Consider the following 23250-nt stretch of genomic DNA (forward strand, 5'->3'; position numbering starts at 1 on the left):
ACATCCTTTCAAATTAGCGTTTTCGTATTCTTTGGGTAAATAGCCAGTAGTGCGATTACTGGATCATATGGTAGTTCTATTTTTAATTTTTTATGGAACCTCCATATTGTTTTCCACAGTGGCTGCACCAGTTTGCCTTCCCACCAACAGTGCAAGAGGGTTCCTTTTTCTCCACATCCTCACCAACACTTGTTGTTTCTTGTGTTTCGATTTTAGCCATTCTGACACGTCTGAGGTGACATCTCTTTTGATTTTGATTTCACTTTCCTGATCATGAGTGCTGTTGAGCATCTTTTCATGTGTCTGTTGGCCATCTGTGTGTCTTCTTTGGAGAAATGTCTCTTCATGTCTTTGCCCATTTTTAATTGGATTGGTTTTTGATGTCAAGTTGTATAAATTCTTTTATATATTTTTGGATACTAACCTTTCATTGGATATATCATTTGCAAATATCTTCTTCCATTCAGTAGGCTTTTAGTTTTGTTGATCAACCAAAAATTTTACCCTAGAAATAATTATTCAGCCTAGAATTTTGGAAATTTAGTTCCTACTTGTAACATTTATGAAAAATAGGTTCTACAGAGTGAGTGTGTTCTTTTCTTAATTAATTACTTCAGGCTTTTCTCATACCAATCATAGAAATTTATCATTCCGCATTTTCCTGAAGAATGGTGATGATATTTCTGATCCTGAACTGTGTTTCCAACCATCAGACATCACTTGACTACCTATGCCCAGTGGTCTAAAGTAATTTAATATTTAACATCATATTAGAATTGATGGGGCAAACACTATTCTGTATAGCAAACATGTAAAATAATAGTTTTACATCTCTCTTGCTTTTAGAAACTAACTGTCATTAGTCATTATTCTTAAAATGCCAAGCACACTTTACCTTATTCTGAAAATATTGAAGTTTAAACAAAAGCTAGTCATGGAATTATTCAGAACAAAGAAAAGAACAACTGACCGTATTGAATATTAGCCAAAAAGGGGTAGATTTGTTTTTTTAAGTAATCTCTACACCCAACATGGGGCTTGAAACTCACGACCCCAAGATCAAGAGTCACCTGATTTACAGACTGATCCAGCCAGGCACCTAAAAGATTTTAGATAGATTTTAATCAAAATTCTATCAGATAATTTTCCCAGCTGTGACCTTGCATATTAAAAATTATGAAATATGTGAAAAGGACTCCAATGTCCTATTGATTCGTTAATAAAAAGTGCTTACTGAGTGCATAATTGGGCAAGGCCCTGTGCAGATAGATCCCGGAAGGTCATGAAGAACAGAACAATCTCAGGAGACCCATTTAAGAAAACAGTGAAAACTTACAGAAAAGACCTCTATGATGGCTTCTGCGTTTTTCAGATTACTCAAAGAAGATGTTGGCAATGCAAGTTAAAATAGGTATTTTATTGAGAAACTTGCTTTGTCAGTGAGAGTAAAAGTTACAAATATTTTCATTTAATAAAATTAGCATATCCATAACCCTAAAAATATCCCTTAAAAGCCTTTGTTATCTGAAACCGCAGATCATTCTGATCCAGGGTTTTCTCTTAGTGTTTCCCATGGAAAAAGACGCTGCTTATTCACTTCATGCAAATAATAGAACAGGTGTAGTATGATTTGTTCACAAAACAAATTCTCCAGTTTGAGTTGCCTGCATGCATGTGAATTAATATCCGTATTGTTGTAACTGTAAAAGTCTCCTGGTATAACAATGAGGCTTTATGCTTACTCCTGAGCGTTCTGAGACTTATAATGTGGTCATAAAAAAAAAAAAAAAAAAAAGTCTTGCAGCAAGACATTTCTGCTGAAAAAAATCCCCATTCCCTAATCGTAACGTAAAGTTGGTACAGGTTAATACTACACAATAAAGTGTAATTTACTTGTTAAATACACTAGGCTTCCATGCAGGTTTTTTAAAAAATTACATATTTGTTGCATTAAAAGAGCAATGATTTAAGTCTATAAATTAGTTTCTAAATGGCTTTTACATGACACACTAAAAGTATGAGAAAAATAAATACTAGAAACATAGTTTAAATAAGGTAAACCAGCACTGACACCTAATAATTAAGTAGAGGTTCAAAGGTCATGTGAATAGATCTCTTTTTAATTTACTGAAGATAAAGCTTATCGGAGGGCAACACTGAATAACTTTCAAGTTTGTAGATTTTTTATACATGGACACTTTAAGAAGACTAAATTCTAGATGTAAGAGTAGGGTGTTAGGCTTAACATTTTTAAATCTTGGCTTGAACTATATAGCTTTTTCTCTTTAACTGCAGGGAAGAAGGGAATGGGGCTATCCTTCTGCACTGTGGTGCTTTATGCAAACACCAGAATCGATACACGGCAACAGATTTGTTGATAAAATTTAAACAAATCTGCTGAAATTATTTGCAGTACAAATGTTAAAGATTATACCTCTGTGGATGGATTTTGGAGATGATATTTATGGTGGTTCTTATTCGTCTCCTAATGACACAGATTAGTACTTTGGATAGAAAAGCAGGAAAAGATGAACTTTAAAAAAATATTGCTTCTAGTTTTTAAATGAGTACTATTTGTTAAGAAAATGGGGAAAATAGAATAAGAAGGTCTTTTATCAGAATCATTAAAATTCTTTTTCAGGAGGTGCTATCAATAAGTGCAAAGTTGTCATAATTTAAGGTCCATTTCCTGCCAGCAATATACCTGCCAAATTTGGCAATTTAAAGCAATAATAAATTGGATGTTCGTCTTGAAATTATAGCAAACGGCTGTGGGGAGCAATGTTTTAAAATGTTGGCATAACTAGTTTATAGTAATTATCATATTTATTATCAGAACTCTACATTTTGATTTGGTTTTCTCTTTTTCCTGTCAGTTTCCTGTGTGTTTTAGAAACACACGAAGTCACAGAATGTTAGCATGGGGTAGGGACACACCTCGTCAAATTTTACAGAAGAGGCAATTGAGGTTTAGAGAGGTTACGATTTGCCCAAGGTCAGACAGCTGATAAGAAACAGATCTGGGGCCAGAATATGGCCCAGGGTTGTCTCCTTCACAATTTAGGTCTTAGGGGATGGGGATGAATGCTCGATCTCTTTATATCTTTCCTGTGGGGGAGTGTTGGCATTAACAGCAGGAGGACTCTGTTCAGGACTCTTTTGAAGAAATCTGTAAAACAAGTACTCATCCCGAAATTCATACTCATTGGTTATGTGCTGGATGACTCCTCCTTGCACCAGTCTGTCTCCATATATCACAGCTTCCCCACGGTCGGAGGCAAGGCCGACTTCAATGAGCCAGTTCACCAGGTCACAGCCACAGAAGGTCCCGGTAGACGTCTTTGCACCACACCTGTATGTCAAAGGAATGATTCACCCATATGTTCTGTAAACCTGGTATCAGCACTGCATGATAGAGGACAAGCAAGGAAAAACAGGAGACAGGGAAACACAGCATGATAGTTAAAAGTGTGGCAGGAATGAAACTCTTCTGAATATAAAGGGTTTGTTAACTCATCCGACCCTAGAAAGACCCACCAGGGGAAAAAAAAAATGCCGATAATGCTTGTGAAAACAGAAACATGTAAAAAAAAAAAAAAAAAGGAGACAATGTAAATGCATCTACAAAAAAGCATTCTTTTTTATAGTAGCTGGCTGGCTATAACCAGATCTATTCTGTAGACAGTTGAATATTACTTATTTTATGATATACTCTTAGGTATAATAAGTAATTGAATAGTCTCAGGAACATTAAATGATACGTTTTTACGAGCTCTTAAAAAGTGACTACTTTCATTAAACTACTCAAATCTCACTTCGTTATTTTCTGTTTATCACACTGCCCACAAATAGTCTTTCTTCTTGCCTTCATCAGCAAGGCAATCTTACTGATATTTGTCAGGAATTTGGCGCATTAGGAAGGAAGGAAAGAATAAGTGTGATCTGTCTTGCCATAAATCTAAGGTCTTTAAAATGTGCTTTGATTATGAATCTATTTTTTGATTATTTAAAATTTGTCTTCCTAATGCAAATGTGGGGTGCCTCAGGTACGAATAAATAAACAAGAGGAAGAGAAGTGTGAAAGAAGCAATTAAATGAACTCTTAATATTTTCATACAAATATGCAATAGACAACATGAATCTGTCCACAAGCATCAGTCAAGCTGTAAAACCTAAAGTGCTTGACAACAGGAAACAGTGGATGAAAATCAAGACGAGATGAGAAGTAAGTGACAAAAATTTTAAAGCGTTTAACCACTAATGAATATAGAGTTTCACATAGAAATTAGAGAAGAGGCTAATATCCATGAAGGATCTTCTCAAGTACATAAGTCAAAATGTTTTAACATCAGTAGTTTGCTTAGTAATAAGATATCTTAATTTATGCTTTACAACTACAAACATCACCTGGAATATTATGACCTCTGTCTGATCCTTCTCCCTGCTTGCTGACTTTTAATTTATAGCCCAACACCTTATACCCCTGCCACCAACTGGAGAATATTTGCTTCCTGATGACTGATCAGGCAGCTACAACCACAGCCCACGGAACTGCACAGAGTGGCAGAGAATGTGCCACCCTACAGGTCACAGGGCAGCACCACTACCAGCCAGCGCCCATTCGGCCGTCTGGGCGCGAGGCAGCCTGCCAACTGCAAGCGCCATGCTTCCCACCTACGCAATCACAGTGGGCCTGGCAGAGCTGATGTGGAGCACCCTTTGTTCATCTCATCTCATCTCATTTCATTTCATTTCATTTCATTTCATTATTATTTGTTGAAGTTTATTTATTTATTTTGAGGGAGAGAAAGAGAGCACAAGCAGGGGAGGGGCAGAAAGAGAGGGGAGAGAGAGAGAGAGAGAGAGAGAGAGAGAGAGAGAGAGAGAGAATCCCAAGCAGGCTCCATACTGTCAGCGCAGAGCCCAAGGCGGAGTTCGAACCCACAAACCGTGAGATCATGACGTGAGCTGAAACCAAGAGTCAGGTGCTTAACCGACTGAGCCACCCCACCCAGGAGCCCCCCTTTAATTTTAAGAAGCAACTGTAAATTGTTGAAACTGTCCATTAGTGGAACTTTGAAATAATTTTGTTTGGCTCTTTAACTAACTTTTCTTCATAGTTTACCATTTCCAGAAACCGGGCTAGGACCCTCGTACAGATTTTGCTATCCGATTCAAAAACATGCTATCTAATTTTAAAGAAGAGGAAAATTAAGGTTTAGACAACTGAACTTGCCCAATGATGTCGCATAGCTAATAAGTAGCAGATTCAGGAGCTGACTTCTAGTATCAGTGCCCAGTGAGTCCCCTTTCCACTAACTGCCCCAGGCTACCTGTTTCTAAACAAATATAGTGGCATAGGATATGTGTACATATATCATCCTGAATGGCAATTTCAAATTTGTGGCTATAGACATAAAAGGACAAATTTCATTTCATTTTCCTGACAATGTCATTAATAATATGAAATAACATACCACTAGGAGACAGAGAATAGAAAGTCACTTCTAAATCCAGTGTATCTCCTGGTTTTGTGAGAGACACTAACGGCCAACATGAAGTGAATGTTAATATTTTACTACATTTTCCTTCATTCTAAATTAGTTTTCACATTTTATATGGAAATTGGAAGTTATGTAACTTCTAAAAAGTGTAAGAATCTTACATATGCTGTTTTAAAACAATTTTTTTTTAACATTTATTTATTTTTGAAAGACAGAGAGAGACAGTATGAGTGGTGGGAGGGGAGGGGCAGGGGGAGGGGAAGGGCAGAGAGAGAGGGAGACACAGAATCCGAAGCAGGATCCAGGCTCTGAGGCTGTCAGTACAGAGCCCGACACGGGGCTCGAACCCACGAACAGTGAGATCATGACCTGAGCTGAAGTTGGATGCTTAACTGACTAAACTACCCAGGCACCCCAGTATATGCTGTTTCTTTTTTTAAATTTTTTTTTTAAAAATTTTTTTTTTCAACGTTTATTTATTTTTGGGACAGAGAGAGACAGAGCATGAACGGGGGAGGGGCAGAGAGAGAGGGAGACACAGAATCGGAAACAGGCTCCAGGCTCTGAGCCATCAGCCCAGAGCCTGACGTGGGGCTCAAACTCCCGGACCGCGAGATCGTGACCTGGCTGAAGTCGGACGCTTAACCGACTGCACCACCCAGGCGCCCCTTTTTAAATTTTTTTAAAAAGCGTTTTTATTTATTTTTGAGAGAGTCACAGAGTGCTAGTGGGGGAGGGGCAGAGAGCGAGGGAGACACAAGATCTGAAGCAGGCTCCAGGCTCTGAGCTGTCAGCACAGAGCCCGACATGGGGCTGGATCATGACCTGAGCTGAAAGTCCGACGCCCAAACAACTGAGCCACCCAGGTGCCCCAGTATATGCTGTTTCTTAAACTATAAACTGACTGTTTTAACTTTTACATGTAATTGTGCTATTGAAAAAAAAAAAAAAACCAACCATATAGTTAATTACAACCATATTACTTAGCCTGTTACAAACCAAAATTAATCATCTATAATATAATTATCTAGAATTTGTACTTGCCTTCTTTCCTTGACAATGTTTCGGATACACAGATCACGATGATAATGGATAAATTGTTGACAGGTCATTTTTATTTCCTCAGGAACAGGAGAACCCCTGTTGTCTGTTGTATCTTTATTATTCCATAGGAACTCAAGTCTAAAAGCCAAAATTTAAGGAGGTCACTTTTAAGGAATGAAAAGCACTCAGAGAGAACCCCTTCCTGCTTATCACCCCATCGACACAGCTCTTCCAAAGCGGTCATCGACAACATCCAGATGCTGTTAGTGTCCGAAGCAAAGACCTAACCCGCACTTGGTTTCCTGGTCTAAGCAGGTGGAGACTTGAACATTTTATAAGCCATCCAAGCATATTTGATCTATTTCAGTTTCTACCAAAAAAATGAAGTTCTTTCCTTACTCCACATTCTACTGTTTTAAGTGGCAAAAATAACTTACAGAGATCAAGTATTTTATTTAACCATTCTCCAATTTCAGTACCAGAGAGACAAATACTGGGCTCTGGAATACAGCATCATTCTGTTTCTGCCAGCTCAGACGATACATGTGTTGACCATTTTAACTGATCAACATTATGAGCTGATAACTAAGTTCAATGACTTTCCTTTTACGTTTTTCCTCCTTCATGAAATGAAGCAACTATATCTTAATAATGTGATGATGTTAATGACGACAAAAAAGAAGTAGAAGAAAGAACGGTGACCACATACTGGGCACTTTTCAGGTAGTGGATAGGATAAATTCCATTAGCACTTCTAGTTTCTACTGTGTTTGACTTTGAAAACAAATGAGAGTAACAAAGATGTGTGCTTCCCCCTTCCTTCCACTCCTGGGTTGCAGAATTCCCATTTCATTATTTCTTTTAAAGAAGTTACTAATCTGAATCCAAAGAAACTCGTCACCAAGCTAATAAAAACAATTTAGAAAGAAGGGACTTGAGTTTTCTATAAATTGTCAGTTTGATAGAAAGAGAAATCCTATTGTCAAAGGAGAATCTATATTGTCAAATACAGACCTTTGGGGATGCACAATCTACCACTTCCATTCCTAAATATATTTTTCACGTTTCACTTTACTTTATGTAGTTAATGGCATAGATAGAAGTCCTCATCCATCAGGGCACCTGGGTGGCTCAGTCGGTCAACTTCAGCTCAGGTCATGATCTCACAGTTTGTGGGTTCGAGCCCTGCATCAGGCTCTCTGCTGTCAGTGCAGGGCCCGCTTTGGATCTTCTGCCCCCCTCTCTCTGTCCCTCCCCTTGGTGTTCTCTCTCTCTCTCTCTCTCTCTCTCTCAAAAATAAATAAACATGAAAAAAAAAAAAGAAGTTCTCACCCATCAATTCTCGTTGAAATGCAAATGACAATGTGGGAGTAATAAGAGTTTTTCTAAAGTTTTCTCTGCAATTATGTATTTGTTTAAAGTTTATTTTTCTTTATCTTGAGAAAGAGGGAGAGAACAGGTGCGAGCTGGTAGGGGGCAGAGAGAGAGAATCCCAAGCAGGCTCTGCACCAGCAGTGTAGAGCCTGACGCGGGGCTCAAACCCATGAACCGTGAGATCATGACCTGAGCTGAAACTAAGATTTGGAGGCTTTAACTAACTGAGCCATCCAGGTGCCCCTTCTCTGCAATTATTTACAACAAATGTGTGTATCAACACAATGTTTGGTTTAATCTTCCTGTGGTCTAGCAATTACTATAGGTTTAAAAATATCAGTATGTTAATGGCCTTGTCATTACTTTTACAGGTATAGATTTCTTTCTAAAATTTTTTAATGTTTATTTTTGAGGGAAAGAGACAGAGCATGAGCAGAAGAGGGGCAGAGAGAGAGGGAGACACAGAATCCAAAGCAGGCTCCAGGCTCTGAGCTGTCAGCACAGAGCCCGACGCAGGGTTCGAACCCACAAACTATGAGATCATGAACTGAGCCAAAGTCGGACGGACGTTTACCCGGCTGAGCCACCCAGGTGTCCCCAGATATAGATTTATTTCAAAACTAAATTTACCTTCTTTTGAAAGGTAGAATGATTAAATGTTTGTCCAATCCAAAGATGCCAAAGGAAATAAATCCCTATGGAAGAAGAAAGGTTACAGTCATGAGTTCAACAGTAGAATGTTAAGACCGAGGAATTATGGAAGCCACCATATGTTTAGTGCTGGGGGAAGCTAACCTAGAGTGATTAGAGCAGTATTTTAAATGGACCACACAAGGCAGGTCCTTTAAAGTTCAGTGTCTGGAGGCAGGTATGATACTTGGCTGCCTCTTCTTAGTCATGTATCCTACTAGTTAGGTTGGATCATTGACTTAACCCAGGGCTGAGCTGCCACATCTGTATTCTAGCTCACTGAAGAAAAACGAAAACATTTAAGAGCTTCATGTCTTCGTTTTCCCTTTTGAAAAAAGAAAATAAGTGATCTCCCGTTGTGCTTCAGTGTTTATTATATTTCCGTTAACACTTCAGCAAGTAGAGAATTACATAGTGTCTGATTACAGTGAAGTCACTGAACAAACTTTATGTGACATGAAATTGGCTAGGTGCTTAGGGAAAGGGTTTGAGGGATTTGGGGGTGATGAGGAGAACTGGCACCAGAAAGCGGCCACAGGTAAGGACGATTGGAATTGCCTGGGGAGACAGAAGGTTGGCAACTGCCATTTGCCAGGCGCAGTGGGTTAAGGATCTCAGTGCAGGCTGGTGGGAGGCAGGGTGGACAATGCGATATACTGCAAGAAGGATCTGCCTTGCTTCACCCCCAAACTATAAACAGCCAAAAAGGAATGACCTTACTATAACACCTATATGGGAGGGGGTGGGGAGTGTTTGTATAGCTCTCCCTCTCTCTCTCTCTCTCCTTTGAAACGCTTGGGCCATTAGCTATGGGGGCATCATCTCAAATGCAACATTCCTAGCATTAGCTTCTTCATTTGTGAAGCTTTCTCAGTTCCAGTCCTGGGGTGACAGCCTGGAGTGGGCTTCTTGAAATCAAAAGGCTGAGTGAGACTACGAGTTCTGAACCTAGGATTTTATAGTTCCTGGGTACAAAAATCAGATCTTAGATTCACAAAGTGAGATTCACTTAGATTCATGTAGCCTGGGATACTCAAGCCAGTCTGTAATAAACTGATTAGGTCACTTATCTATCTAGACGTAGTCTTTTTGCCCCCACCATCATGGCAAAACAAACTGGAAATATTTCAAGAAATTAATGTTAGGGTAAAATGTGCAGGAATGTCTACTAATAAATGTTAACTGACTCAGGTAGTCGATTATTTCAGGTTTAATAGGCAAAACCAGTGATTTCAAACAGAGTTATTTTTTTCAACCTGATACTTAATCTGTGGGACTAATACTCTTTCTTTATTAAAAAGTAAGAGATTGAAAACAGAATCACACTTTGAAATTTTCACATAAAAATATTTTCCCAATATGTAAAATGTCATTGATTCTTCAATATCCATTTTATTAGTGACATAAAGACAACGGCACCTATCATATTAGTTCTTCATGGAATTTTAGTTCCTAATTTTTAAAACCAGGAATGATAATGTCACTTGGTTGGTGTTCCTGTGACGTCTAAGTAAGAGGACTAATGTAAAATCCTTAATAATGGTTGGCATTTAGACTGTCAAGGAATGGTAACTACGATCCCTGGCCCAAATGTATTTATCCATCACATGATTTTCTAACAAAGATTTAAGCACCTATCGTTGGAGAAACATCAACAAGTAAATGAAATGATGTTCATCAATTTAAGTGACTCGACTAAGGGACTCAGAGAAGGGAAGTCTTTTTCCCAAAGTGACTTATTAAGACCATAACAAAGTTTCAAAAGAAGTTGGGACATCTTGTCCCTGCTTAACTGATCACTCTTCATTTTAAAACCAAAGCAAAAAACGATTTGGTGTTTGTGACTGAAACACTCAATGTGCATTCTGATGACGAGAACCAACATGGAGATCGGATGCAGCTGTCAGCTGTCACGCATGCCGGCAGCTGGCGAACCAACTAAACCCTTTTGATTTAAAAGAAAACAACAACATCCGCACCACTACCCCCCAAACAACCCATCCAGGAAAACAAAAAAGCCCTCAAAGTTCTCAGTACATAAATACCTGGCCAAAGTTAAACACAGCACAGAAAAACTGTAGCTCAACATACAGCCTTCCAGGTTCTTGGTTGAATAGCCACCATAAACAACTGGAAAGATTCTGTAAAGGAAGGTGAAAATAGTATTTTAAAATGAAGCTAGCTAATCATTTCTTTCTATCCAGAACACAGTACAATAACTTATCTGCTTAATAATTGGGGGGGGGGGGGAGACTAAAAGGAAAAACACCGAGAGAATATAGAGGCTTTGTCTTTTGAACAAGAGGTTTCAACCTCTCCTCCTGACAGATGTCACTCAAACAGCATCTAATTTGATCAGATCCGAAGCAAGAAGACATGCGCCATAATACAGAAGCTTACTTAATATATCAGGACTGCCAACCAGCCTAAGACAGGACTGATTTTAAAATTAGTTCTACACAATGAAAACAATCACATCACTAAGCAGCAGATCTTGGCAGCATTTCTTACTGTTTGATTTTTGTTCTTTTTTTTCAATAATTTTTTTAATGTTTATTTATTTTTGAGAGAGAGAGAGACAGAGAGAGAGAGAGACAGAGGGAAAGTAGAGGAGGGGCAGACAGAGAGGGAGACACAATCCAAAGCAGGCTCCAGGCTCTGAGCTGTCAGCATGGAACCCGATGCAGGGCTTGAACCCATGAACCAGGAGATCGTGATCTGGGCCGAAGTCGGACGCCCAACCAGCTGACCTACCCCAGTGCCCCTTTTTGATTTTTGTTCTTTTTTTTTTTTTTTAAATTTTTTTTTCAATGTTTTTATTTATTTTTGGGACAGAGAGAGACAGAGCATGAACGGGGGAGGGGCAGAGAGAGAGGGAGACACAGAATCGGAAACAGGCTCCAGGCTCCGAGCCATCAGCCCAGAGCCTGACGCGGGGCTCGAACTCCCGGACCGCGAGATCGTGACCTGGCTGAAGTCGGACGCTTAACCGACTGCGCCACCCAGGCGCCCCTGATTTTTGTTCTTAAACAGCAGTTAAAATGGTGCTGGCTGACAGCATTCTATGTAATGAACATCCCAATGTAAAAAGGTTTCTTCATTGGTTATATATATGGTCCATCTCCCATCTAGGGAGGACCCAGGCAAGTTACATTTGAACCATCTTAAAGAATTATATAATAAATGATAATTCACACAAGAGGACATAAAACTGATTTTAAAATCCCTTAGTAATCAAAGAAACGCATGTAGAAAATAAAGGGCTATATTTCACTCATAAAGTTATCAAACTTTAAAATTCATAACATTCAGGGGCGCCTGGGTGGCTCAGTTGGTACGGACCCGATTCTTGATTTCAGCTTAGGTCATGATCTCACGGTTCGTGGGTTTAAGCTCTCTGTCTCCTTCTCTCTTTGCCCCTTCCCCACTCTCTCTCTCTCTCTCTGTGTCTCAAATAAATAAACATTAAAAAAAAAATAAAATTCATAACATTCAGTGCTGGTGGGAGTCCTTTTACAAATCTATACTACTCCTTCCGAACACAATGTTGTAGAATGCATCCAGAGGCACAGAAATCGTACACTCTTTGATCCAGGTTTCCCAAGTCTGAGACTCTATCATAATGAAATATTGCATGGAGATGTTTATTTGAGCATTTGGAAAAACTAGGAATAATCATCCATAAGGAAGTGGTTGGGTAAATTCTAATGTATCTCCTCTATTGTTTACTGAGGAGCCATTTAAAGTAACAGTTAGGAACAACTATGTAGCAAAAAGAAAATGACTGACACAAGTGACAAAGCGGAGTATAAATCTCTAGGTCCAATTTAGAACCACGAAAAATGTCTGAAAAAAGAGAAGGCAGTGATTGTGCAAATATCTACGGCATGAAGTGGTTATGCTCTTTTCGTAATTAAAAATTCTTTCTAAAAGTTTATCTTCGGGGTGCCTGGGTGGCGCAGTCGGTTAAGCGTCCGACTTCAGCCAGGTCACGATCTCGTGGTCCGTGAGTTCGAGCCCCGCGTCGGGCTCTGGGCTGATGGCTCGGAGCCTGGAGCCTGTTTCCGATTCTGTGTCTCCCTCTCTCTCTGCCCCTACCCCATTCATGCTCTGTCTCTCTCTGTCCCAAAATAAATAAAAAACGTTGAAAAAAAATTAAAAAAAAAATAAATAAAAAATAAAAGTTTATCTTCTGGGAGGCCACGTAGGCATTTAGTCACTGAGTGGCCCCGCACACAGCGTGGAGATACCCAGTTTTACCAAATTCTAGGTTCAGAGCATAGAATGAGGAAATGACTCTAAGCAACATAGGCTGTTGGGCCATTTAGGTGACAGGGTGCTGTGAATCCTTCTTGCCCCCTTCCCCACCAAACTGCTCAAGATGGGGATTCAGATTGGCCTCGCTGCCACGCCCCGAAGCGGGAACTAAGTTTCTCCCAGATGCCTGAATAAAATCTTTGCCAAACATTTAAAGAAATGGCCCCAAAACAAAATCAGAAGAAACATTTACAGCAAACAGGCCAATAATGAGAAGTAAACACAGCAACACATGTCGAGCCAGTTGCTGGTCTCCACTCTGTAGATACTGCTCCTCTTCCTGGACTAACATGCAGCTCTGGGAGTTACAGCGACTCACACAATGCTCATCTATAAGACAGTAAGTACAACAATTTGTAATCAGAGCTTTTTATTTGAATGCATTTCAAATTCATAATGACTTTCGAAGCAAACCGGCACATATGCACATTCAGCTGAGAATCAGTGTATTATTTTAGATGAAATCTGAGGAAGGCTCCTTCTTGTGGTTTCAGGAGAGTTGTACTTGTCAAGTGTTTTTATCTGAAAACTACAAGTAGTATGCCATAGTTCCTGTCTACACTATTCAATGGTGTTAATATATACATAAAGAACAGGCTTACTGTATATACTTATAGAATTTTTCTACACCAAGATATACCCAAATAATTTTCATTGACGTAGGATCATACTACACAGACAATTTGGCAGGCTGCTTTCTTTTTATTTAGCAACACTATGCACCTCCCCCATGCATGCCGTTAGCTGTTGTTACCGCCATTAGCTATATATTATAACCCTCTATGTATCTTAATTTCTTTTTTTTAAGACTAAATTAATAACTCGTGTTTCATCTATAGCAAATCTGCATATTGGTCACGAATATCCTGTTTTGGCTAACTGTAACACAAACTTAATTATTTCCCTTTGCCTTTCATTAAAGAGTTTAAAATCTGCCTTAGAAAAGACCTTTAAGAAAGCAAATAAAAACTGTTACACACTGTTCTGTTCACATACAGAACCAAGTCCAAATCACAGATACGAACGACCCTTGTGTGGCCTAGAGTAGAGGGGAAGGGCCTTTCCCAAGAAACCTCTGTTCTCCTGCCTCAGCTCCACCATATACATGGTCTCAAAAGCAGGGGAAACCATTTTCTTTTTACCAAATGGATGTCTAGCCTAACACACAGTCTGATTTTAAACAGCGAAAGATGAAAAACACAATATTATAGCTCTCAACCCTCAAGGTAACAATAACAATTTGTATTTCCCACAGCCACTTTTTAGAAAAAGACACATGGCGTCCTTGAACACGGTCTAACATCACAGCTATGGCATGCAGAAGTGTGCTGTGCTAAGTAAAAAGAAAGCAGGCTGCCAAACCATTGCTGTGGTGTGGTCCTATTTTAATAAGAATTATTCGTGTATATTTTGGTATAGAAAAATTCTACCGGTATACGTAATAAATCTGGTCTCAAAATACTGTGTACCGATATGACAAAAACGGATAAAAATGAATTTTACTATCTTCCATTTGCCCCTTTTACACATCATAATATTGATTTTGCCTTTGTGCTGTACCAGTGTTTTGGGGATGAGGAACTAACTATACTCAGACTCTAAGAATTCTCACTTGTCCATGGTCTGATTTCTTTTCCCCTTTTTTTGTTTCAGGCTTAGGAATGATACTAAATTGGATGAGTAGACAACGTCCATAGATGATGGCTTTCCTTCTATGTAAGTTTTGCAAAAGAGGATCAGAAAATGTAAGAGGCTCCTATAAAAGAGTTTTTCAGGAATCAGCATTATTAACGAAGAACATGGCAGATAAGCAAAGCAAAACAATTTTCAGAGACAAAAGAAATGTCAAGTTAAATTACATGTGGAATTTGACTATGGACTTTACTATTAGGTATATTGTGTAGGGAGGAAAAATAAGAAGGAGAGCCTTGGGAATTATGATGTAAAGAAACATTAATTTATAAAATTGGCACCCCAAAACTGAAAGACAGTTTAACTGAATGCCCAATGGGGTTTCCTATCAGAAAGCCAGCGAAGGCCCAACATCTGATATATTTTCACTTCTTTCTGGAGAAACGGGAGTTCCACGATTTAAAATCCATTCCTAGCCAGCAGCTGGCAGCCAAACATAAACCCTGCTGGACTAATAGCAACTGCTACCACTGTGACCGCTGTTTGCTGAGCATTTACTATGTGCCCCACGTGCTGTGCTAGGTGATTTGCACACATGTTTATTTATAACCCTCACAGCTTTTATATAGAAATGAAATGCCTTTGGCAACAATACAGTTGACATATGCTTCATCATGAAGAGAGGGCTTTGGGGGGTTTCCCTTTCTAACTTGATTATAAATGAGCATAATTAGTTGACAGTGCATTGCAATTTCATATAAGTGTGCTCGGTTGTTTTAAATAATCTGAATTCCATTGTGTATGCATGGGGATGGCCCAAGGCAGTGGCACGGGAAGACCCTGAACTCATCTCCCACAGATGCACCAAATCTACCACCATCTATGCGATAACTCCCACCTGAAAAGAGCTGAAAACTAGCTGAGCAGCTTCCTTTGCAATGAGGGGAAAATGGCCCCATGGAGCCAGGTGGGAAAGGCAGAGCTATAGTCTTACCAAAACCCTCACCCCAGGGTGCAGCAACCCACAATAGGGAAGGTTCTCACAGGCTCAGAGCTTCTCCCTGAGGAGTGAGGGGTCTGTGCTCCGTATCAGGTACCCTGACCCTGGGGACCTACACCACACAGATGAGGCCCCAACAAAGTCTCGTTCTGGAAACCAATGGGGCGTATGTCCAGGGGACCCAAGGACTATGGGGAGCTCAGCAGGGACTCATCCATCTGGGTAACCAGCACTGGTTTGAGAGATGACTGGATTATATGTGAAGGAGATTCAATTGTTAAAGATTCGCTGGAATTTTCCTTGAGGGGGAGAGTGCTGTTGGAGAGCGCCAGTTTTCGCACTCTCCCTCTCTTTCTAGGGCAGGCATGTATGGCTAAAACCAAGGCATGTCTCTCCCAGAATGCTCTTCTTCAGCATCGCTAAAATTGCAAGCGTGTCCCCCCCCCCGCCCATGCTCCTTCCTGGCACAGGCATGCCCCACACCCAACACTCTCCTGCAGCCTTGCTAAAGGCTGACGGATGAACTCAGCCCACAGAGAGGCCACTCTCGTTTGCCTGGCTCTGGTGGCTGAGAGGCCTGTACTCCTGGGCTCTATGGGTCTATAACAATTGGGAAGACAGTTCTGGACAGGACACCATATCCTGCACAACACACAGACAGTAGACTGAAACACACCCCCAGTCTGCACGTGGCAAAGACTCATTTATTTACCCTGGAACTTCAACCTGAGGGATAGGATTCAGGTTGGCCACACACCTAAAGGCACTCTCAGAGGATGTAGGCAAGGAGACACCATCTGCACCCACCCCCGTCCCCTACTTGGCCTCACCACAGCTTGCTAGTGTCTCCTAGACAGGATCTTTTACACTGGTCTCAAGCTCTGATTCTTGGCACCTGCTGCCCAGAGGATACCTTCAGATCTCCTGGTCTAGAGATCAGCAGGGTCTATGACTGTGGTCTCACAGAACTGTATACATTTGCATACTTGAAAAATTGCTGCCTGAGGGTCTGGCTTCCAATCGGCCTGAATCTAGGCGGTGACCGAGATCACTCCCTTTGGAATGCTGACGGGACCTACCACACCCTCAACAACTGGGACTCTCAAGAATAAATCAGGCTACTTAGACAATCACAAAGGTTCTAGAGACCACCCAGAGCTAGGACAGGGTCAAACACAGACTTGTGGTTATCGAAGTGAAGCAGGTTAGGGGAGGGTGAAAAGAGTGAAGGGGGTCAATGATGAGCGATGGTAACTAGACTTATTGTGGTGATGACTTTGTGATGTATACAAATATTGAATTATTATGCTGTACACCTTCTACTAATATAATGTCATATTCCAATTTGGGCACAAACAAAACCTTGAAATTTAGACCACAAATGTAATTCAGTCTCTTAGTCTATATGTCAAAGCTTATTACTTTTAAAGATTTTTCTTATTTTATGAGAAAGGGTATATTTAAAGTATACAGATTTAAAATGTAATTAAGCACTGGCCCTGGAGGAAATGAGTTGAGGGGGAGTCTCAGCTGCTAAAATATGAAAAACATCTGAGAAAAAAAATGGCACTTGGGGCAAACTTCTTGGAGTTATCACATGGGTTACATTTATTGGAAAATGTGTGTATAATTCTACGAGTTACTATACGAACTTTATTTTTTTCATGAATATTCTATCTATGCACAACTATTATCCTATTAGCACTCTTCCCCATCTTATTTGAGAATGCATAATCAGTCCAGCTTTCTACGGAGAGGAATCTTCTGTTCCTTAAGCGCATCCTCACAGCCTGGAGGCACTTACTTTTCTCAGACGAAGGAGTCACAAGCCCACTGGTGCTTGTGTTTGCTACCGGCTCCGCGGATGGGCAGCATAATCCACCATTTCCCATGGAGCAGGAGCAGCAACCTATATAAGTAAGACAGCATTCGAGAATAAGGACCAACCCCAGCAGAAATGAACAGCTTCGAGAAATGTCAAACAAAACAAAACAAAACAAACCCAAAACAAACCAAAAAAAACCAATCCGTTCTCTCTCTCTCTCTCTCTCTCTCTCTCTCTCTCTCTCACACACACACACACACACACACACACACACACACACACACATACATTTCCCACGCAGCCACAATATTTTCACATGGGATCTATCAAGAAGAATTTGCACGTGCTTATACAGAAGTTAACATTTAAAGGGTGGCAGACAAAAGCTCAGCTCCTTTACATATTGTCTCCTTGTGGTATGAGACAACTCATGTTGTTTCATGAGTTACCACTGTGCTTTGAGAACTAAGCATCTGAACACTTTCTTAAAATAGAGCCTTTATTCCATCACTCCTTAAAAACATGCATGACTGCTCTATTGTTTACTGTAGTTAATTCAGACTCATTAGCTTGAATTTAAAAGGCTCGTGAGGACTTGGCCCCTCTCTCCCTATCCAAATGCCCCCACTACTCAACAAGGCCTTTCCCTTCTCTCAGGACAATTCTTCAGTGTCCTCCACAAATCCCATGTCTATCTGGGTCTCCGGACCTAGTTAGAAACACATACAATTCCCACTCTTATTAATTCACTGAAGTCCTCTCTTCCTTTACGTTCAGCTCAAGACTCACTTCTTTCAAGAATGTGTTTTCTATGCGTCTAGAAGATGCAGTAAAAACAATTATATTCTTTTGTTTTTTCAAATATATACAGCTGAAAATCTCTTCCTGCTTTATAGGTAGACTGGTTTACAGAAGTCACACCGAGAGACCTGCTATAGAGCTGTAACTTTTCCTCTACATAGTCAGAGAACACATGCAGTGTCCTTTCAACATTTCACACGTATATAAGACATGGTGCTCCGTGACAATGGATTCGAATAGAATAATAACTTCAGTGATAAACTGCATTAAAATTTAATATGCTAGAAAAAGGAATAATGCCTAGGCTGAAACTTTCATTGACAATATGTTTTGATTCTTCAGTAATGTTCTTAACCAAAAAAAAAAAAAGTGTTGAAGTATAAAAACTACAATGTAGAATAAACTATCACAAGCGTCTTTCTAAATTTAAGATAATGATGCCACCTCTCAAGGTGAAAATAGAACACAGCATAGTAGAAAAGAAAATACAGAGATCATCTGGCCTGGCCCTCCTATCTTCAGAAACTTGAAGGCTTATATCAGCTAAGATAACATTGTTCAGAAGACAGGTATAAAGCCAGCCGGTTCCAGTGACATACACGTAGGGCGTGAATGTACATGCATAATATCGCAGCCACCACAGAAAGTGCGATGGCTGTTTTTATCTTCTAACATACAAAGGATGTATAACTAGACTGTTAGCTTTTTCTTTGCTAACTAAACCTTCAAGCTCGTATTAAAATAGGTTAATTTTCCTTTCAATCATGATTCTACATTTATAAACTGCAAATCACGGGTCTTGGACAAATGTGTGGCAAGAGGTAGAGGTGAACGATCTATGTTGGACTACTAAGGTTTGGGAGGCCAGGCTGGATATGTAATGTGTTATGTGTTAACACTACTAGCGACGCAGAACACGGCAGGATTTGCGGAAGGAGAATAACCACGTCGATTTTAAAACCTTTTCGCTGCGAACATCCATGAATAGGTAAATAAACACGTACTTTGCCATGGCAATTTGTAGGGCAGCTTCAGAAAATCGTGGTGTGTTTTACGCACCCACCCATCACCCCACCCATTTCGCAAATATTACTAAACACTTACAGTAAGTCTGATACCATGCTAGGTGCTGAGGCCATAACGTTGGGCAGGTCAGTCAAAGCTCTTACCGTCAAGTGGGTTATACAGACTATTTGAAAGGCAATTATAAACAGTGTGATACAAGGAGACGGAAATGTAAACACTGGGGAAGGTTTCCTATGGAACCATGCAATAGTTGTCCTCTAGCTCTTCATTTATTTACATTACAGGGCAAGTTAGTTTTCCTGCCAGAGATGATGATGACAAGGTTTAAAGAATATCTACGGGGCGCCTGGGTGGCGCAGTCGGTTAAGCGTCCGACTTCAGCCAGGTCACGATCTCGCGGTCCGTGAGTTCGAGCCCCGCGTCAGGCTCTGGGCTGATGGCTCGGAGCCTGGAGCCTGTTTCCGATTCTGTGTCTCCCTCTCTCTGTGACCCTCCCCCGTTCATGCTCTGTCTCTCTCTGTCCCAAAAATAAATAAACGTTGAAAAAAAAAATTAAAAAAAAAAAAAGAATATCTATGGTACACTTTACTAGTTATTTTTAAAATACAGGCATGGTGGGGGGTGGTGAGGGCACCTGGGTAGCTCAGTCGGTTAAGCGTCTGACTTTGGCTCCGGTCATGATCTCATGGCTTGTGGGTTCAAGCCCTGCATCAGGTTCCGCTCTGACAGCTCAGAGCCTGCTTCAGATCTTCTGTCCCATTCTCTCTCTGCCCCTCCTCCAGTGGTTCTCTCTCTCTCAAAATAAATAAATAAACTTAAAAAAATTTTAAAATACAGGTAGAGGTAGCAGCAAAAGGCTCTGGGCTTAAGACACTTGGTTTCGTGTTCCCCGCACAAGTTGTCAGGCTTTCTGTAGCCAGTTCTGAAACAGTCCTGGGGAAAGAAGGCATAGAGAGCCAGCCAGAGTGGTGGTCTTCAGGATCCTTTATAGGATCACTGAAAGAGTCCATAAAGAAAGTGAGGAAGGAAAGGGTGATGGGCAGGATCAGAAAATACTGCAGACTTAGGGAAAGCAGCTTTTAAAATGTTAGTGAAAACATAAATAGAATCCTTGAACCTCCATTTTAAAAGGAAATAGGTCAAGAAGGCTCAAAAGAATGAAATTCTGATGCTGTAATCGCAAAGGTTCTAACAAAAAAAAATTAGTGAGCACCATTAATAATATGAACTAAATGAGTCCTGAGTGAGGCAGGGATAGTGTGTAAGTGAGGAGTTGGCAAACTACAGTCCTGTGTGGCAGGACCCTGTCATCCTATGTAGTAACATTGGCAGCATCAGATGTGGGAGCCAAGGCACCGGGAGCTTTGCCCCAGATCAAAGAGCAGGAAACTGTGGAGTCAGGATTTGAACCCAGCCAGTCTGGCTCCCATCTCTGTTTTTAGCTACTGTGCTATATACTTCCAGTTTGGGATGGAGGAAGGAAGAGAGGGAGAAGGGGGCAATGTAAAACGGTAAGATTTGTGGGGTTTTCTTTTTTTTTTTTAAGACAAAAATAGTTAAATTTTTAAGATCTTTCTCTTTCTTTCTCTTTTTATTGATATTTAGAACTAATAGGTTTTTTAGAATGTTTATTCTTTTTGAGAGAGAGAGAGAAAGAGAGCGAGCACAAGCAGGGGAGGGCAGAGAGGGGAACAGAGGATCTGAAGCAGGCTCTGTGCTGACAGTGGACAGGATGGAGAGCACGAAAGCAGGGAGCCCAGAAAGCCCGGAGCCTGGACAGCGGGGAGCCCAATGCGGGCTTGAACCCTAGAACCACGAGATCATGACCTGAGCTGAAGTCAGACTGTGTCACCCAGCCGCCCCTACAGCTAACAGTTTTGAGATTAGTCATCCCTCTACTCCACAAAGTCTCTGAACAAAATAGGTACTGTCACTGACACTTCCTGGCACACTGTTTTACGTCTATGAAATCTCCACATGCAGCAATGAATCCAAAATGCATACTCTGTTGCTGAGTTCCCTTCATGAATTGAAGCAAATCTCACAACAATTGTTGACGCTTATTAACAAAGTTACTAGTTAAGATCATACTTTCACTTATACCAAGGATTGGCAGACATTTTCTATAAAGGACTAGATGATAAATACTGTAGGCTTGGCAGGCCCCTGGTCTCTGGTGAACGACTCAATTCTACCAGCATCAGCATGAAAGCAGCCATGGAAAATACACAAATAAGTGAGCACGGGTGTGTTCGAACAAAACATCATGAACACGGAATATGTAAGAACTGGGCCATACGAGAACAGTCAAGGGACCAGATTTGGCCTGCAGACTACAGTTTGCCAATTCCTACTAACTCTGTTTCATCAGGCCTCCTTTAATTCATTTTATTACGGTGCTTGCCTGATACAAGACTGTCAAGTTAACAAATGTTTTAAGTGCTGGGTTTCCTGGAAGGGGACTTCCTTCAGTTGTTACTTTTTCCTAAACTTTCAGGTCCAAAGAAGTCTTAGGATTTAACACAAGATGATCCTCACAAGAGACTTACAAACGCGAATCTAATGAAGAACCTGCAAGCTCTTTCTGCTCTTGACTATGATTCAAGTCCCTCATTTGACAAATACCTGTGATATTCCAGATAGTTCAAGGGAGTTTTCTGAAACGAAACACTCAGGATACACGCTATACAGGCATGGAAGCGTTTCTTTACATTTAAGGATCGTACCTGTTTCCGGGATAGAGCTTGTAAAAGGTTCCGGATCGTTTATTGGCACTGGACTCTCCTCAAAAGCGGTGTTCCCAGGCTCTGCTGCTTTGTGGCTCTGAGACTGGTCAAAGCCTTCATAGCGTCCCGCTTGGGTGGTGCGGTTCATACACATGAGTGATATGCCCGCTATCACAATGCTGCAGAACAGGGTGACTGCCGTGATGATCATCTGCCAGTTGTTGCAAAGACACATTAGGGCACTTTGCGTAATCCCATCTTTGATAATCTTAGTAGAATAGGTAAAGGGAACTTTTTCTGGTGGGAAATACAATATCCCCATAGCTACAAATGCTTTAGAACAGTAGTTCTCAAAAAAAGACTAAGAGTATGAAAGGGATATAGGTTACTTGTAGAGAAACTAGGATTTGCTTGTAATCATGTAAGATTTCTAGATGCTTCTTTCACTGTACATCAATATCTTGGTTTCTTCTATAAGTAATCTAAATGACTACTCACAGGCCTTTTTTAATTTAAAGTTTTTGCTTGTTTTAATACCTAAGTTCAAGGGTACCTCAGCTGGAGACTCTGTTATGGTAATAATACTAAACATAAATAATTCTGGCTAATACTTATTGCGTACTAACTATATGCCAGCACTAGTCTAAGTCCTTTAAATGTATAATCTTATCTATTCTCACAACAACCCAATAAAGTTCAAAATTACAAAAAAGAAAAAAAGGAGATAGGAAGTCAAAATCTTTTGACGGTCTTTTTAAAAACACACATCCTTGGAGCACCTGGATGGCTCAATCGGGTGAGCCTCCGACATCGGTCAGGTCATGACCTCAGTTTGGTTTGTGAGTTCGAGCCCCACATCGGCTTGCTGTCAGCACAGAGCCCACTTCAGATCCTCTGTCCCCTTTTCTCTGCCTCTCTCCCACTTGCATTCTCTCAAAAATGAACACTAAAAAAAAAAAAAAAAAAAAAAAACCTATTTACAAACACACATCTTTGGGCCCTAGCCCTAGAGAATTCTGATCAGTAGATACATTAATCACTCTCTCCTCCAGTAGAGGAAACATAATTCATAAGTGAGTTTAAGAAGACCCAATAAGTTTTGGGGCACCTGAGTGGCTCAGTTGGTTGAGCATCCAACTCTTGATTTCAGCTCAGGTCATGATCTCACGGTGTGTGAGTTCAAGTCCCGTGTTGAACTCTGTGCTGACGCTGCTTGGGATTCTCTCTCTGCCCCTCCCCTGTTCACACGAGCACTCGCGTACTCTCTCTCAAAATAAATAAACTTAAAAAAAAAAAAAAAAAAGAAGAAGA

At 40.5% G+C, this 23250-nt stretch overlaps 1 protein-coding gene across 2 annotated transcripts in view; it reads right to left on the reverse strand.

Annotated features, from left to right (window-relative positions):
• Positions 1-1396: 1396 nt before the first annotated feature.
• Positions 1397-23250, reverse strand: part of GPR155 (G protein-coupled receptor 155) — a 49836-nt gene continuing 27982 nt past the window's right edge. For both annotated transcript variants that reach the window (XM_025935386.2, XM_086718929.1), the window contains exons 10-16: positions 21940-22150; positions 17366-17470; positions 13123-13259; positions 10658-10753; positions 8553-8617; positions 6549-6686; positions 1397-3352 (exon numbers count right to left, since the gene is read on the reverse strand). In XM_025935386.2, coding sequence (XP_025791171.1) covers positions 3061-3352; positions 6549-6686; positions 8553-8617; positions 10658-10753; positions 13123-13259; positions 17366-17470; positions 21940-22150 — 1044 coding nt within the window. In that variant the 3' untranslated portion in view covers positions 1397-3060. The remainder of the gene's footprint in view (positions 3353-6548; positions 6687-8552; positions 8618-10657; positions 10754-13122; positions 13260-17365; positions 17471-21939; positions 22151-23250) is intronic.

This window comes from Puma concolor, chromosome C1 (assembly GCF_028749965.1).
Source record: "Puma concolor isolate L17-30 chromosome C1, mPumCon1.1.hap2, whole genome shotgun sequence".
In the NCBI taxonomy this organism is placed as follows: domain Eukaryota; kingdom Metazoa; phylum Chordata; class Mammalia; order Carnivora; family Felidae; genus Puma; species Puma concolor.